Source organism: Poecilia reticulata, linkage group LG9 (genome assembly GCF_000633615.1).
Source record: "Poecilia reticulata strain Guanapo linkage group LG9, Guppy_female_1.0+MT, whole genome shotgun sequence".
In the NCBI taxonomy this organism is placed as follows: domain Eukaryota; kingdom Metazoa; phylum Chordata; class Actinopteri; order Cyprinodontiformes; family Poeciliidae; genus Poecilia; species Poecilia reticulata.
In genome coordinates this window covers 4,664,367-4,677,503 of record NC_024339.1, presented here as the reverse complement: position 1 = coordinate 4,677,503, position 13,137 = coordinate 4,664,367, and the positions used below count along the sequence as shown (strand labels likewise).

At 42.9% G+C, this 13,137-nt stretch overlaps 1 protein-coding gene across 1 annotated transcript; it reads right to left on the bottom strand.

Moving 5' to 3' along the window:
• Positions 1-74: 74 nt before the first annotated feature.
• LOC103469766 (low molecular weight neuronal intermediate filament-like) lies at positions 75-7,052 on the bottom strand. The gene is made up of 4 exons (XM_008417683.2): positions 6,037-7,052; positions 4,169-4,486; positions 3,463-3,587; positions 75-1,908 (listed from the first exon to the last, which is right to left on the bottom strand). The coding sequence occupies exons 1-4, from the start codon at positions 6,781-6,783 to the stop codon at positions 1,521-1,523; spliced, it is 1,578 nt and encodes a 525-aa protein (XP_008415905.1). The 5' UTR covers positions 6,784-7,052; the 3' UTR covers positions 75-1,520.
• Positions 7,053-13,137: the final 6,085 nt, after the last annotated feature.

The window sequence follows — 13,137 nt, the reverse complement described above, 5'->3', positions numbered from 1 at the left end:
TTTTTTTTTTTTTTACTGTTTAACATTTTTGATTGCTTTTATTCAACTATAAACACAAAGAGAGTGGAGAAAAATCTTGTTTATTAAATGTCTTTATTTGGCTTTGAAAGGAAACAGCAGCATGTACAATCACAGTTGTTAAGCAGAATCTGGAAAGTGTCAGCAACTCCTCTGTCGTACCGGGAACACGTGAGGTTCAGGTGGAAACGAGTTTTATTTTACTTTCTTTTATGGTTAAGGCAAGGTTGTTTTTCGTCTTCTTTCTTTTAAATTTAATTTTATTTCTTTAATTGAACACACAAGCAAAAAGTCTTTCTCATCCAGCTAATATTTAAGCTCCTGGTATCAGGCCATGCATTCAAACCAGTTGCTTGATTCATTTGCCAAAATAAAACCTGAGAGGACAAATGAAGAACAGCAGCGATGAAAAAGTTTCAGGGCAACGTGAGAGAAAGTTATGGTGAATATAGCCCTTATTTATGACTCTACACCTCAAAACCCATCATCTAACCCACTCTTTATATATCCAGCTTAACTAAACAAAGGGGCTACTGTGTTAACGTGAGATTAAAAAGAAAATGCTTTTCTTTTTCAGTGATATGTAGCAGATTCTTCTTGACAAATGAATCAATCAAAGGTAGGGATCGGTTATAATCCCCCGCCTCCCAAAAGAAATACACATAGCAGCAGTTAAAGCTTCACATTTTCATCCACATGCACACAGTGGCAGCACTCCTTCTCTCTTACACACTGCACAGCCTCACACACATGCACGCACGCACGCAGACACACACACATCTTTCTCCAGGCTCAGGCTGCAACAAATAAAAGCGGGACGAAAGCAGAACTGAGTGGACTGAAATGAGTCAGAGCGCTTGAAATGTGGGTTTGGGGGGGAAAAAACTAAATCCTAACCCACATGGAAGCATTCTTTGTTTTTCTGCTAGTATTTCTGTCTTAAAGCTGACATTCACATTCAGAACCAAGCTGGTGGGGGGGCGGGTGATCTATGATAAAATCCTTCCCCAACTTGTATATGTAAAAATCAAATAGCACCATAATAGTTGGACTGGCTGCTTCACATGCTCCAGGATCTGTGCGTTTGTCTTTCAAAGTCTGTGTGCTGACTGCGGTGTTACCTCTGATTCGGGCTCGCTGTTTGCTAATGTGAATATGGATCATCTGTGGCACATAACGCAGGAGGAAACATTCACACCTGCTTCTCATCTTTTACCTTTTTGTGGTAAACATGCTAGTAGCCCTCTGTACGTCAGAGACATTGTAACGGTGGACAGTGGACTGAATAAATACTTGTTGCCGTTTCACAGCTCGCTAATGCTATACTTCTCCATCTAAAGTGATCCCGTCTGACCCGGTGTGGAGGTGGCAGGCATCTGGAGCGGGTGGATGTGTGTGAATGGGTGGGGGAAACTCGGAGGGTGACGTGAGCAGGAAGCAGACCCAGAGGTGATCGGTGGGATGAGAGATGAGTTATTGATACTGATGACGACACAAGCTGTTTAGCTCTTGCTGCTCTTCCCGGTGGATCTCTCCTTCTCCTTCTCTTTCTCCTTTCCCTTCTCCTCCTTTTCCTTTGGCTTTTCCTCTTCCTCCTCCTCTTCTTCTTCTCCTTCTCCTTCTTCCTCCTCCTCTTCCTCTACTTCTCCCTCACCTTCCTCCTGCTCCTCTGCCTCGTCTCCCTCCTCGCCCTCCTCCTCTCCCTCTTCCTCTTCTTCCTCCTTCTCCTCGTCTTCTCCTGCCTCCTCTTCCTCCTCTTCCTGCTTGGGCTTCCTGTAAGCTCCGAGGGCGTAGGCGCGGGCCGATGTGTAGGACAGACCGGGATAGCCAGACTGGACCATGGCACTGCCCACCGAGCTGAGGCGGCACTCCTCGCCTTCCAGAAGCTTCCTGTACAGACAGAGAGGCAAACGGGTGAGGAGGGGGAGGACGACGTCTCCTTGCAGCCTGGATTTGGAGTGTTTCTCATCTCAGTATGTTTCAAAAGAAGAATACAACTGTCATGTGACATGAAGGATGATTGAAAGCTTTACCATCAGAAAGGTTGACTAAATACCTCTTGTTTCATTTAAAGTTTCACTTATGTGTTTTCTAGCCACATCGAATCATTTTGTAGGTAACTATGTTACCTTCAGTTGTTATAAAAATTCTACATGACTTAAAAGAAATTTCACTTCGTAATCGAACGCCTGGAAATTGGGCCTCTGTCTCTTTAAGAAATTCCCCATCTTTCTGAAACTCCACCTTCAGGAGGCCGTCACAACATGGCTCCTCTATAAATTCTTAAACGTTTTTACCAGCATTGTACTGAGAATTTGCTCCTATAATGAGCTCAGCAGATGGAGCTGAGTGGGAGAGTCATGGGGGAGGGTTGCTCTGTGAGGCAGAAACTTGGAAACTGCAGTTCTGAGGAGGAGCTGTGCCTTGAAGGCGGAGCTAGGTCCACCCAAGTGTTTTGCACAGCTGAATGGTTATCATGAGAGATTAAAGGGCTTCCTAAACATTCATGAAAGAATCAAAGCAACACTCCAGGTATGTTTTTGATGAGGCAATGGCATTATAACATGGTGTAAAGCTAAAAAAAAAGTCAATAATACTGACCCTCTAAAAATGTAGCAGCAAAGGTATAAGTAAAATTTTGTCCATAACCAGAATTTGTAATTAATTGCAAATTCATATCTAACTTTGTAAGCTTGGAAAATACAACTGATAGGCAGCTTATAAACAAACCACATCATAAATAATAAAAGAACAAGTGTCCCAAAAATATTCCACAGCATCTAGCAAAATATTATTTATTGATGAACTGTTGTTGTTTTTGTTTGTTTTTTTATTGTGACTTGCTTGTAAAATAAATTGCCCATTGGGACATGAATAAAGATCTAAATGTGAATCATATGTGGGGTTCCACAAAGCTATGTTCTTGGGTCACTTTTTCTCTTCTAATTGTTTTTATTTGGAAAGATAGATTTCCATCACAATCATTAAATAATACTTTAACCATTAAAGATTATAGGTAAGGATGGAAGCAGAAAGCCCAAGTGATTTTTTCCCACACTGCCTCTCAGGGCTTTTCTTTACAGGCCACTACTTGTTTCAGTTGAGAACAATGACAAAACTGAACTAAACCGGACCATGCACCACCTCAAATAATAAAAAAACATCACATAAAAACTAAAAATGGGAGGATCACATAATTCACAAGTACAAACAATTGAAATCAGTTCTACTTGGCTTACATACTCAACTTAATTGGTAGGAACCTTAAAAAAATGTATTGTTGTAGAATAATCCATCCTCACAAATACAATACTAACCTGCAACCATTATTTCCTGCTGTTTTATGTTCTTATCTAAACAATGAACCATGTAAAGGGGCTGTTAATGACTTTACATGGTTTATTAATGCTTTGTAAGGGTTATAGATCGGTTCACTAATCTGACCTGTAAGCAGCGATCTCGATGTCCAGGGCCATCTTGACATTCAGCAGGTCCTGGTATTCACGCAGGTGACGAGACATCTCTCCCTTGGTGCTCCTCAGGGCAGCTTCCAGCTGCTGGACAGTGTCCTGCACACAACCACAGTTACAGAATGAGATCTGGGTCACAATTTAGAAAGGGCTTATAAGGGCGGGAGCCCAGGGCTTCATGTTTTGTGTGGTCCCAAAGGCTTTTCTTTTCTTTCTATGTTTTTTAATTATTATGAAGGTGTGTTTTGCAAACATTGTACTTTATGTAAAACTGACAAGCAGATATCAGGTGAGTTGTATTCATTTTTGGGTATTTTTATGAATACAAACTATATTCAAGAATTTCAAAATGATGAAATTATGGTCGATTTCTTTGGAAACAACATGGAGTTATTGGCAGGGGGACATGTTATATCTTTCATGCATTAATTAATACCTGCTGATATGTAAGACTGTGTGTTAATGGATTGTAATTTGCATTGATACAAAATGTTTTTCTGAAGTGGATAGGGCACCAAAACTGCCTCCATCCCAGGGGCCCATATCCTCTTACATCCGGCCCTGACAATAAACTTAAGCTGTCAAATGATCATTAATAAAACGTTTCTTAATCTATGTTGCTAAGCGATTGCCTCTTTACGAACTCACCTCATTCGATAAGCGATAAATAATTCACTTACTTGCATCTCTCCAATTTCATTGTTGTGACGGTCTTCCATCTCGCCAATCTGCCTCTCCAGGGCTTCATTGTGGCCCCGGAGGGCCTCGATCTCCAGGGTGCGGGCTTGAACCTGCCTGCGGTACTCGCTCAGCTCCTCCTTGGAGTGCTTGATGGCATCCTGGTTGCGCGCTGCGGCCTCTGTCACAGTGGCAAACTTGGAGCGGTACCACTCCTCAGCCTGGACCTGGTTCCGGGCCGACAGGTTCTCGTACTGAGCCCGGATGTCCTTCAGGGCTGCAGCCAGGTCCGGTTTACTCATGTCCATTTCCACTGACACCTTGAAGAAGGAAAGAGAATAATAAGAAAAAGAAGTCCCGGCTGCAGCATGAACTCATTGAACCCCAGAATCACCAGACTGCTTCATAGCTGTTATTTCAGCTATGATTTCAGGTTCAAACATTTAAGAAAGTAAAGTGTTTCAAAGTCACTGATACTAAATCCATAACTTTGCCTATGCCTTTTTCTAAAAAAAAAAAAAAAAATCATATTAACCATTTTTGTTTCACTTGGAAATATACATTTAGAGACTGTTACATCAAACCTCAGGATTAAGACATACATTTTAAGTTCCACCATTTTAGCCGTGTGGAGGCATCCCAGGTGACTGTGTTTAAGGATGCATGAGGTGAGCTGGGTACTGATCCACTGAGCTGATGCAGGACAGATGGATGGGCTGCTGACTCAGACTCCCTCTGCTGCAGAAAACTGCAGTCGACATCTTGCATGGCTATCATCCCTTCCCTGCAGGGCAATGTAAAAACTGGACTAATCTACCCAGCATCCATTACTGCTTAATCACTGACTAATTTAGCTAACTGTAGTGCATGTTGTCACTTTTTTGTCACATTCTACCTGTGACAAAACTAGACTATTTTGCCTATCTTAAATGCTTTTTTTTTTTACACATATGGTGAGCTAGAATTAACTTGTAATTTTTTTTTTTCATCTGTAAATTTCTGAGCTGTGCTGCTGTCGCTTGAAATGGAGCGGCATCCTTCACACAGTCTGCGCCCCGCCGTCCCAGAGGACGACCACACCCCTGGATTTACGAGTTATTATTCCGGATTGTATCCGCGCTTTTCACCCTCTGACATTAATCAACGAGTACGACCACTTATTAAATCTCGCTCATGGTTACTTTACCGATTTAACAACTTTTAAAGCTATTTGTCTCATTATATAGAACGTTACATGCGATGTAGCAGGATATGAAGGTCTTAAAATTAATGTAAATTGTAAAATCGATTGTGTCAAATTAACGATTTTTGATTTAAGGAGCCGCGTGACGCGGCGCGCGCGGCTGCTGCAGCGCAGGTCGCTAGCTCGGAGGAGGGCAGGACAGCGCGTGGTGCTGAAACGGAACTGCAGAGTCATCAATTTCCCAGTGCAGCAGTGCTTAGGACTCAGGAAAGGAAAATGTGTTCAAAACTCCTACAAGTTACACCTCCCCTGGTCGCCTTCTCCCTGGTCGCTCGAGCAGGATAACAACACATGATTTTGGTGGCTAGCTAAGCTAAAGTCATTGTAAAGACCGTGTAAAATATTCTAAATGTGATGTAAACTCGCAGCGCGGTCGGGAATATTAAAAAGTGCGTCACAACGCGGATATATTCTAAGACTGGGCGGTGATGGGACCTTAACACTGTTTTGGCGAATGATCGTTTTGATTTAAACCAGAACGATGTGTGGGAAACGGAACCCAGAGAGTTAATTTAGCCCATTAGATTAACCCGGATCTCCTTTCATCCGCATTTAAAACCTTTTATCGCTGTAGACATTTTCTTTGCACGTTCTTCTTTTTTCTTTTGAGCAACTTTTCTTGTGTACCTGCGTTGCCTGCAGGGACGCCTGCAGCTCCTGCAGCTCCTCTTCATGAACTTTCCTGAGGAAGGCGATCTCGTCCAGCAGAGACTCCACTTTCTTCTCCAGCTCCAGGCGGGCCAAGGTGGCGTCGTCCACGTCCTTCCGGTAGCCCTTCAGGGCGCTCTCCGCCTCCTCGCGCAGCCTGCTCTCCTCATCCAGCTTCTCCCGCACGCACTCCAGCGTCTCGTTCATCTGGACGCAGTCCAGGTGCATCTGGCTCTTCTCGTGCGTCAGCTCCTCCACGCGCGCCCGCAACTCGCGGATCTCCTGCTCGTAGAGCTCGTGCAGGCGCGACGGCTCGTTGTGGCGCTGGCGCAGCAGCGTCACCTCGGCCTCCAGGACTTTGTTGTGCTGCTCCAGGTTGTGCACCTTCTCGATGAAGGACACGAAGCGGTCGTTGAGGCCCTGCAGCTGCTCCTTCTCGTTGGTGCGGATGATCTTGAGCTCGTTGGTGACGGCGGTGGACTGGGTCAGGTCCATGGCGGAGTCCGGGATGGAGGAGAAGACGCGGCCGGGAGCCGCCGTCCTGCGGTAGGCGGCGGAGGAGACCGCGGACGGGGAGCCATAAGCGCGGTGGCTGCTGCGGTATCCCGCGGAGTGCAGGCGGGACGGGCTGCCGCCGCTGGCCAGAGCCACGCGACCTGACCGGGGCGCCTCTCCGAAGATCCTGCGATAGGAGCTGCTGCTGTAAATGTCGCTGGAGTAACTCATGTTTCCTTTACTTCAGGGGAAGAGAAAAGAGAGAGAAGAGAGAGAGAAAGCGCAACTGTGTGTGCTTGTGTGTTTGTGTATGTGTGTGTATGTGTGTGGAGCTCAGGAGTGTGTGATGGAGAGTGCGCGGGAAGGACAGAAAGTGAGATGCGAGTGATGTCTGGCCCGGACAGGTGCTTTTATAGTCGGGGCGCTGCGGCGCATCATTTGACGCAGCAGCAGCGGAAGACGGGTGGGGGGGGGAAACCTGCGGGCTTTTGCAGAAAGCCTCCACCCTCCTGGGAGACTCCGAGTCACTCATGCAGCTCATCCCATCTTACACTGCAGTTCCCGAGCACACACACACACACACACACACACACACACACACACACACACACACACACTGCATTCGGGATGTTTTCTCCATTTATTTTTTTTGCGCCAAACTTTTCATATTACTAGTGGGGTACTCATTGTGACGATCTAGAAGTCAAATAGCAGATATGTTTTTTTTAATTTATTTTTTTGACCTTTTCATGTCGCCTTATGATCTACGCTGTCCACTGCCGCTGCAGTTTTCCCTGCTGGCCCTGCAGAATGCTAAATGGGATCGATGTGCGCAGCCAGAGCGTGTGGCGGTGAGGCAGTCTGAACCCGGTCGCCTTCAGCGCCTCCGGTCCGCATTATGCTGCTCTGAGTCATGAGCTAAACAATTAGACTAAAGAAGAACATGCGTTTTTTTTTGCTGAAAAGAGTAGAATTTTGAAAAACTAGGATCACTGTTTGTTTATGTGTGTGTGTTTTGGTGATGATGATTTATATATTTCGGAGCACCGACCAGGAGGTCACACATATCCATCACCAGATTTATTAGCTCTGGGAGGAAATGTGAGGTCCTGAGTCCCGCCCGGACTCCTGGGAGTTTTGGTGCTGCGCTGGCCTTGGTTCTGATCCAGGCAGCAGGCAGGCGGGAGCAGAACCACGCCCCTGTTTTGGAGAGGAGACGACCCCCACCACGCCGGGGACTGCAGCCTCGCCACCTACAAACATCCTCCAAGGCGCCTCCAGAGCAGCTGAAGAAAAGAAAAAAAAAAGAAGAAGAATAAACGACTGTCTGGCCAACAGCCCGGAGAGTCCAGTCATCTTAAAGAGAACATGAAGGCATCTGGATTTAAAACTAAACTGAAGAAATGGTTTAAGACATCAGTACATGACGAAGCTACTCGGAAAAAAAAGATGGTGGCTTAGAATAGGACTGTAAGCAGAAATATTCACAGCCCTGAAAAATGAAAAATGTTCGTCACGTCCAGTGATCAGTGTGTGATGGGGGTTTTATACAGAGATGGAGAACTCAAAAAAAATAAAAAATACGCAAGTAAGAATAGCGCGACTTCGATACATATTTTTACTCAAGTAGAAGTGAAAAGTAGTCGTTCAAGAAATTGCTCAGTAAAAGTAGAAAAGGATTGAGTAAAAGGCTGGAAAAGAGATTGACAACCCGGTCATATCCTTCAGATTCCGCTCAAATAAAATGTCGCTTGCAGCAGTCTGGGATTTCTCCCTTTCACTTGGATTGTCGCTAGTAGATTTTCAACTGGGCCAATCAGTGAACAGAAGGAGAACTTATGAACGTTATCGAAGAATTGTAGTCTGCTTGTAGTTTTAGCTATTTTATTTTTTATGACATCATCAGACACATTTTAAACACTAAAATAATAAAATTAATCACATAACATAATTACAAAGCAATAAATTGTCACTGAAGAAACTTTTTTTCCCCAAAAAATATCTATAGTAAAAGTAGTGATACATCATAATATTATACTCGATTACATTTATTAGCTTATTTTGGCAGGAACAATGCACACAAACAACAGAATGTAACTGAGTAAATGTATCTAGTTACTACCTAACTCTGGTTTTATGTGGCAGACCTACACAAAGCAGAGTCCTGGTGTGAAGTGAAAGGATAACAATGCGTGGTTTTCAACATTTTTATGAGCAGAAATCTAAAAAGTGTTGCATGCATGTATATCTAGCCCCTCTGAGTCGCTGCAGTCACAGCTCCACGTCTCTTCAGGTGTTTTTCTGTGGCTTTTGCACATGAAATGGAGCCTGTGCTGGAGTCTTTCCATTTTTCAGATGTTGTTTTATGTCCTGACTCTGCTTTAAACGTCCGCTGTTTCCTCCCTCTGCTGTGTTTGGTGTTCTCTAACAAAATACTGAGACTTTCACAGAACAGCTGCATTTATACCCAGATTATATCAGACAGATCGACTTTATTTAAGTTATTTCTGAATTAGTATATATGGATTTTATATGGATTTTATTTAGGGTTAGCAGAGTGAGGGAGAACTGAGCACAAATGCACAGCACACATTTCTGTTTATCTGTACAATCCTTATGTTACGTGACATTAATGCCCCTTTCTATATCACATAAAATCTCAACAGAGTTTTGTCATTGCAGTGGGATAAAGCGGGAAAAGGTTCCATCCTCAAACACTGTGTATTGCGTCCGCAATGTCAATTAAATCCACTAGAGGGCGTTATTGCACCAATAATGCGAAGCTTTCTGATCTAGTATAGCAGGAGGCTGTCGACTACCTGCCGTGTAAATCATGGTATAAAAATGAACGTTTATTTAAAATATAAATGTACAGTCTGGGATGGTAAAAGTACAAGACGGAAAAAACTGCATTCAGTCTGCAGATTGTTGAAGGGGCTTGGCTGAGTTATTTTGCTTTTTAATTAACTTCTGCTGTCATTTTCATCACATCTTAGAGGATTCACGATGGTTCTATATGTGTAGACTCTACGAAAAAAAAATTAAGAGGATAAAATCGTAAAATTTTGAGAATGACGTCTTAATATTACGATAATAAACCCATGTATCCAGAGAATACAGTCATAACATAACGAGAAAAAAAGTCATAATTTAATGAGAATAAAGTCAGAATATTTCGAGAATAAACTGACAATGCTACAACTTTATTCTCGTAATTTTATTCGTTGTTTTTCCTTGTGTGGCCTCAATGCTCCGCTGAAAGCCATTTTGCAGCTGCTCTGCTAGCTAAAGTTTTAGCTAGACGACGCAAACAAGCACATTCGAGCAAAAATCCTACTAGAAAATCTGCCTTTCATTTCAGGTTCTGATGTCGGGTGAGAACTCAGAAGGTGATAAAACAAGTTATTATTTTTACGGTTTGCACATTTTTTCCAGTTTTAGTCCAGTTCCAGTTTTACTTGTGAAGCACGTTGAACACAACAACGCTGAGCCAGGTGCTGTATAGATAAGTCAGTAAGACATTTATGACTCACGCTAATGTCGTAGAACACACCAACTTTTCCAGTTTTTAACTGCAATTCAAGTCGTTCAAGTCTAATGAACTGCTTGAAATGTTACAAAGGCAGGAGTGGCCTGCCAGAGGATAAAGATAAGGTAAGCCACTAACTGAAGACTGATGTACATTTCAGGGTTATACACAAAGGTTTTTTTTATGGAATATGGAACACAAAATACATTCATTTAAAGTTGTTCTGCAGCAATGGAGGTTGATCATTTTTCTAAATTACTGCAGAAAGTATCATGTTGCTAGAGAAATGATGAGAAAAAGACAACTAACAATGGAAGAGATACAGACCATCATAACACCACAATAAATGTTGGTCTTTTCTACTGAGAAATTGCAAAGAAAATCAAGATGTCAGTGAGTACAGTTTTCTTCACCATCAGGAGGTGCTCAGAAACTTGAGGAAACTCTGACAGGACGAGATCTGGCAAACCAAAGCCACAACTGAATCAAAGACAAGTCTGAGAGTTAATGGCTTCAAGCCAGTGATTGTAGCAATGGTGGACAACGTACTGAACTCTAGTACTTGAGTAAAAGTGTTAATACTCATTGTCAAATCTCACTCAACTACAAGTAAATGTTGTTCGGTCAAAAGTTTATTCAAGTTAAAAAGTGCTAATGTACTTCTGAAAATACTGAAGTAGTCCAAGTAACTCCAAATCCCATTTGTGAGCGGCTGCTGTGACTGGTTCCCTTGTGTTTAGCAGCATTTCAGCAAAGAAAAACAGCAACAGCCGACTACAAAGCTACGCTGAGCCTCAAGGAACGAGTAACGACAAACTTCCTAGAAATCTAGAGGAGTGAAAGACATGCAGTCCCCCCAAAATAAATACTGAAGTAAAGATACTACAAAAAAAGTACAATACTCACGTAAATGCTCCCTGTTCCCTGTTATAGTAATAATCAAGTCTAAGTCTCATTTGTGAAGTATTTGTTCTAGAATGGAACAAATCTGACCTGCGATGCAAATGGAGACTTGTGTTTTTGCGGGTGAGATTTTATCAAACAAAACTTTATTTTGAACAACAAACAATTATTTCTCTTCTACAAACCGGATTTCTGCATTCATCTTAATCTCGTAGAAAGTAGAACCACAAACATCTGGCAACTTTTACACGTTTGGGTTGCCCGTGCCTGTTGATCAATACAGCATTGGAAAAAACACAGACGCTTTTTGTCCTATTGTTTTTGCTGAGTTGAGATGAAAAATTTTGCACCTTTGACAATTTACAGATCACTTGTAGAAAAAAAATACTTTTGTTACTTTCAATAAAATCTTGTATGTTTAGTTTGTTGAGTAGACAAAAAATGCATTAAAACTTTCATTGGAACATAATTTTTCAACTTGACGATTTTTGCTTTCTTGGGAAAAGGTTTAAACACCCACTGACGTAGAACTTCTTCCTTCCTGCTAACAAGTAAAACAAGTAAAAATTTTTCACAGATCCACCCCTACACTTTACACACCCAAACCTGTGTCTAAAAAAAAAAAACGTGTCCCTGCATTTTAAACTCTAATCGGTTTAACATCTGAGGTGTGTTTGTGCATTCCAGGACTTCCTCCAACTCAGAAATGCCAGATCTCCTCAGAGGCCCCTAAAACAAGCGTCCCTGTTCCTTTGAAGCTCGTTTCTCTTTGTTGCTTTGATATGCCAGGTGTTCCTCTCAGGCACTATATAGCGAGCGCTTCTGTGAAGATCCTCGCTACGAGTTCCCATCAGGCCACCGGGCTCACTCGCTTTTGGACACGCTGATGGTGTGTGATGTGGCCTCTTCGTTTTCGTCCCCCTGAGGTCCCTCTTCTCCTTCATGCGGAGATGTCCATCTGTTAGCTGCAACACACACATACTATCTCTCTCTGAGCTGTCCATCCCCTTGATCTGAGCCATCAGCTGTGATGGAGGACGATGATGTGGTGCCGCTGTTGCCCAGGCATGCAGCCATGCTGTAACTGGCTGCCGTACAGCTTCACCGGGAGTGATGCAACCAAGTGATGCTCATTTCCTCGATTTGGACCGAGATAAAGAGTTTGAAGAAGTAGTGCTGTTTTTGTTTTTTTGATCTTGTTGTTTTTTAGCATGAGGTAAAACAATTTGGTGCTATCATTTTACTCAATTCCCAAGTTTGTTTGAGCCCCTCAGTCTAAAGCCATGATCCTGAAGGACCGGCGTCCTGCGACGTTCAGACATCCTCTGCTTCAGTTTGCCTGACTCCATTATTAGCTTCTTAACGGAGCTCTGTAGAGTGACTGCATGCTAGGGAAGCAGATTAGTCATTGCAGTAAAGAATGTGGAACACGGGGCAATAGCAAGGGCGCGGTAGAAGGGGGGAAAGTTAGGACAACCCCAAAGGCCCCTGACCAACATGGGGCCCCCCATAAAATGTATAGTTTTTTTCTTAATAGAAATAGAAAAAACATTGGGGCCCTGTCAGTTACAAAATTAATCATATCGTGTTTTTTAAATTGTTTTTCGAAGTAAAAGTTTTATGTTACCACTCGCAGACCAAAAAGCACAGGTCCATATTTGCACTAAACACCCCCTTGGATCTGCATGAAATGGTTCGTTCCTGCTTATCGTGCTTGGAGGTGACGGTGTTCAGCAGCAGTCAGTGGAAGACAAGAACGACTGCTGCAGTTACGATGCTGCCAAGAAAAATTATAAAGTGAGGTTTTCAAAGAGAGAGAGAAAAAAGACAAGAGTGTCAATTTGTAGCCCAGTTTTTCTCCAAGAGAGGTGAGTAGACTGAGAGATTATCAACCATTTAGCATAGTTAGCTTAGCTACAGACTTACTGTTTGCCTCCATTTCTCTAGCATTTAATGAACGAAAGGAAAGAAATTACCAACATATCCATATATTTAACTTGTACCTTTTACCACACTTAACAACAGATGAATCAGTCAGCAGCAGTTCTAACCCTGATACCAGCATCCATCCATCCATCCATCCATCCATCCATCCATCCATCCATCCATCCATCCATCCATCCATCCATCCATCCATCCATCCATCCATCCAT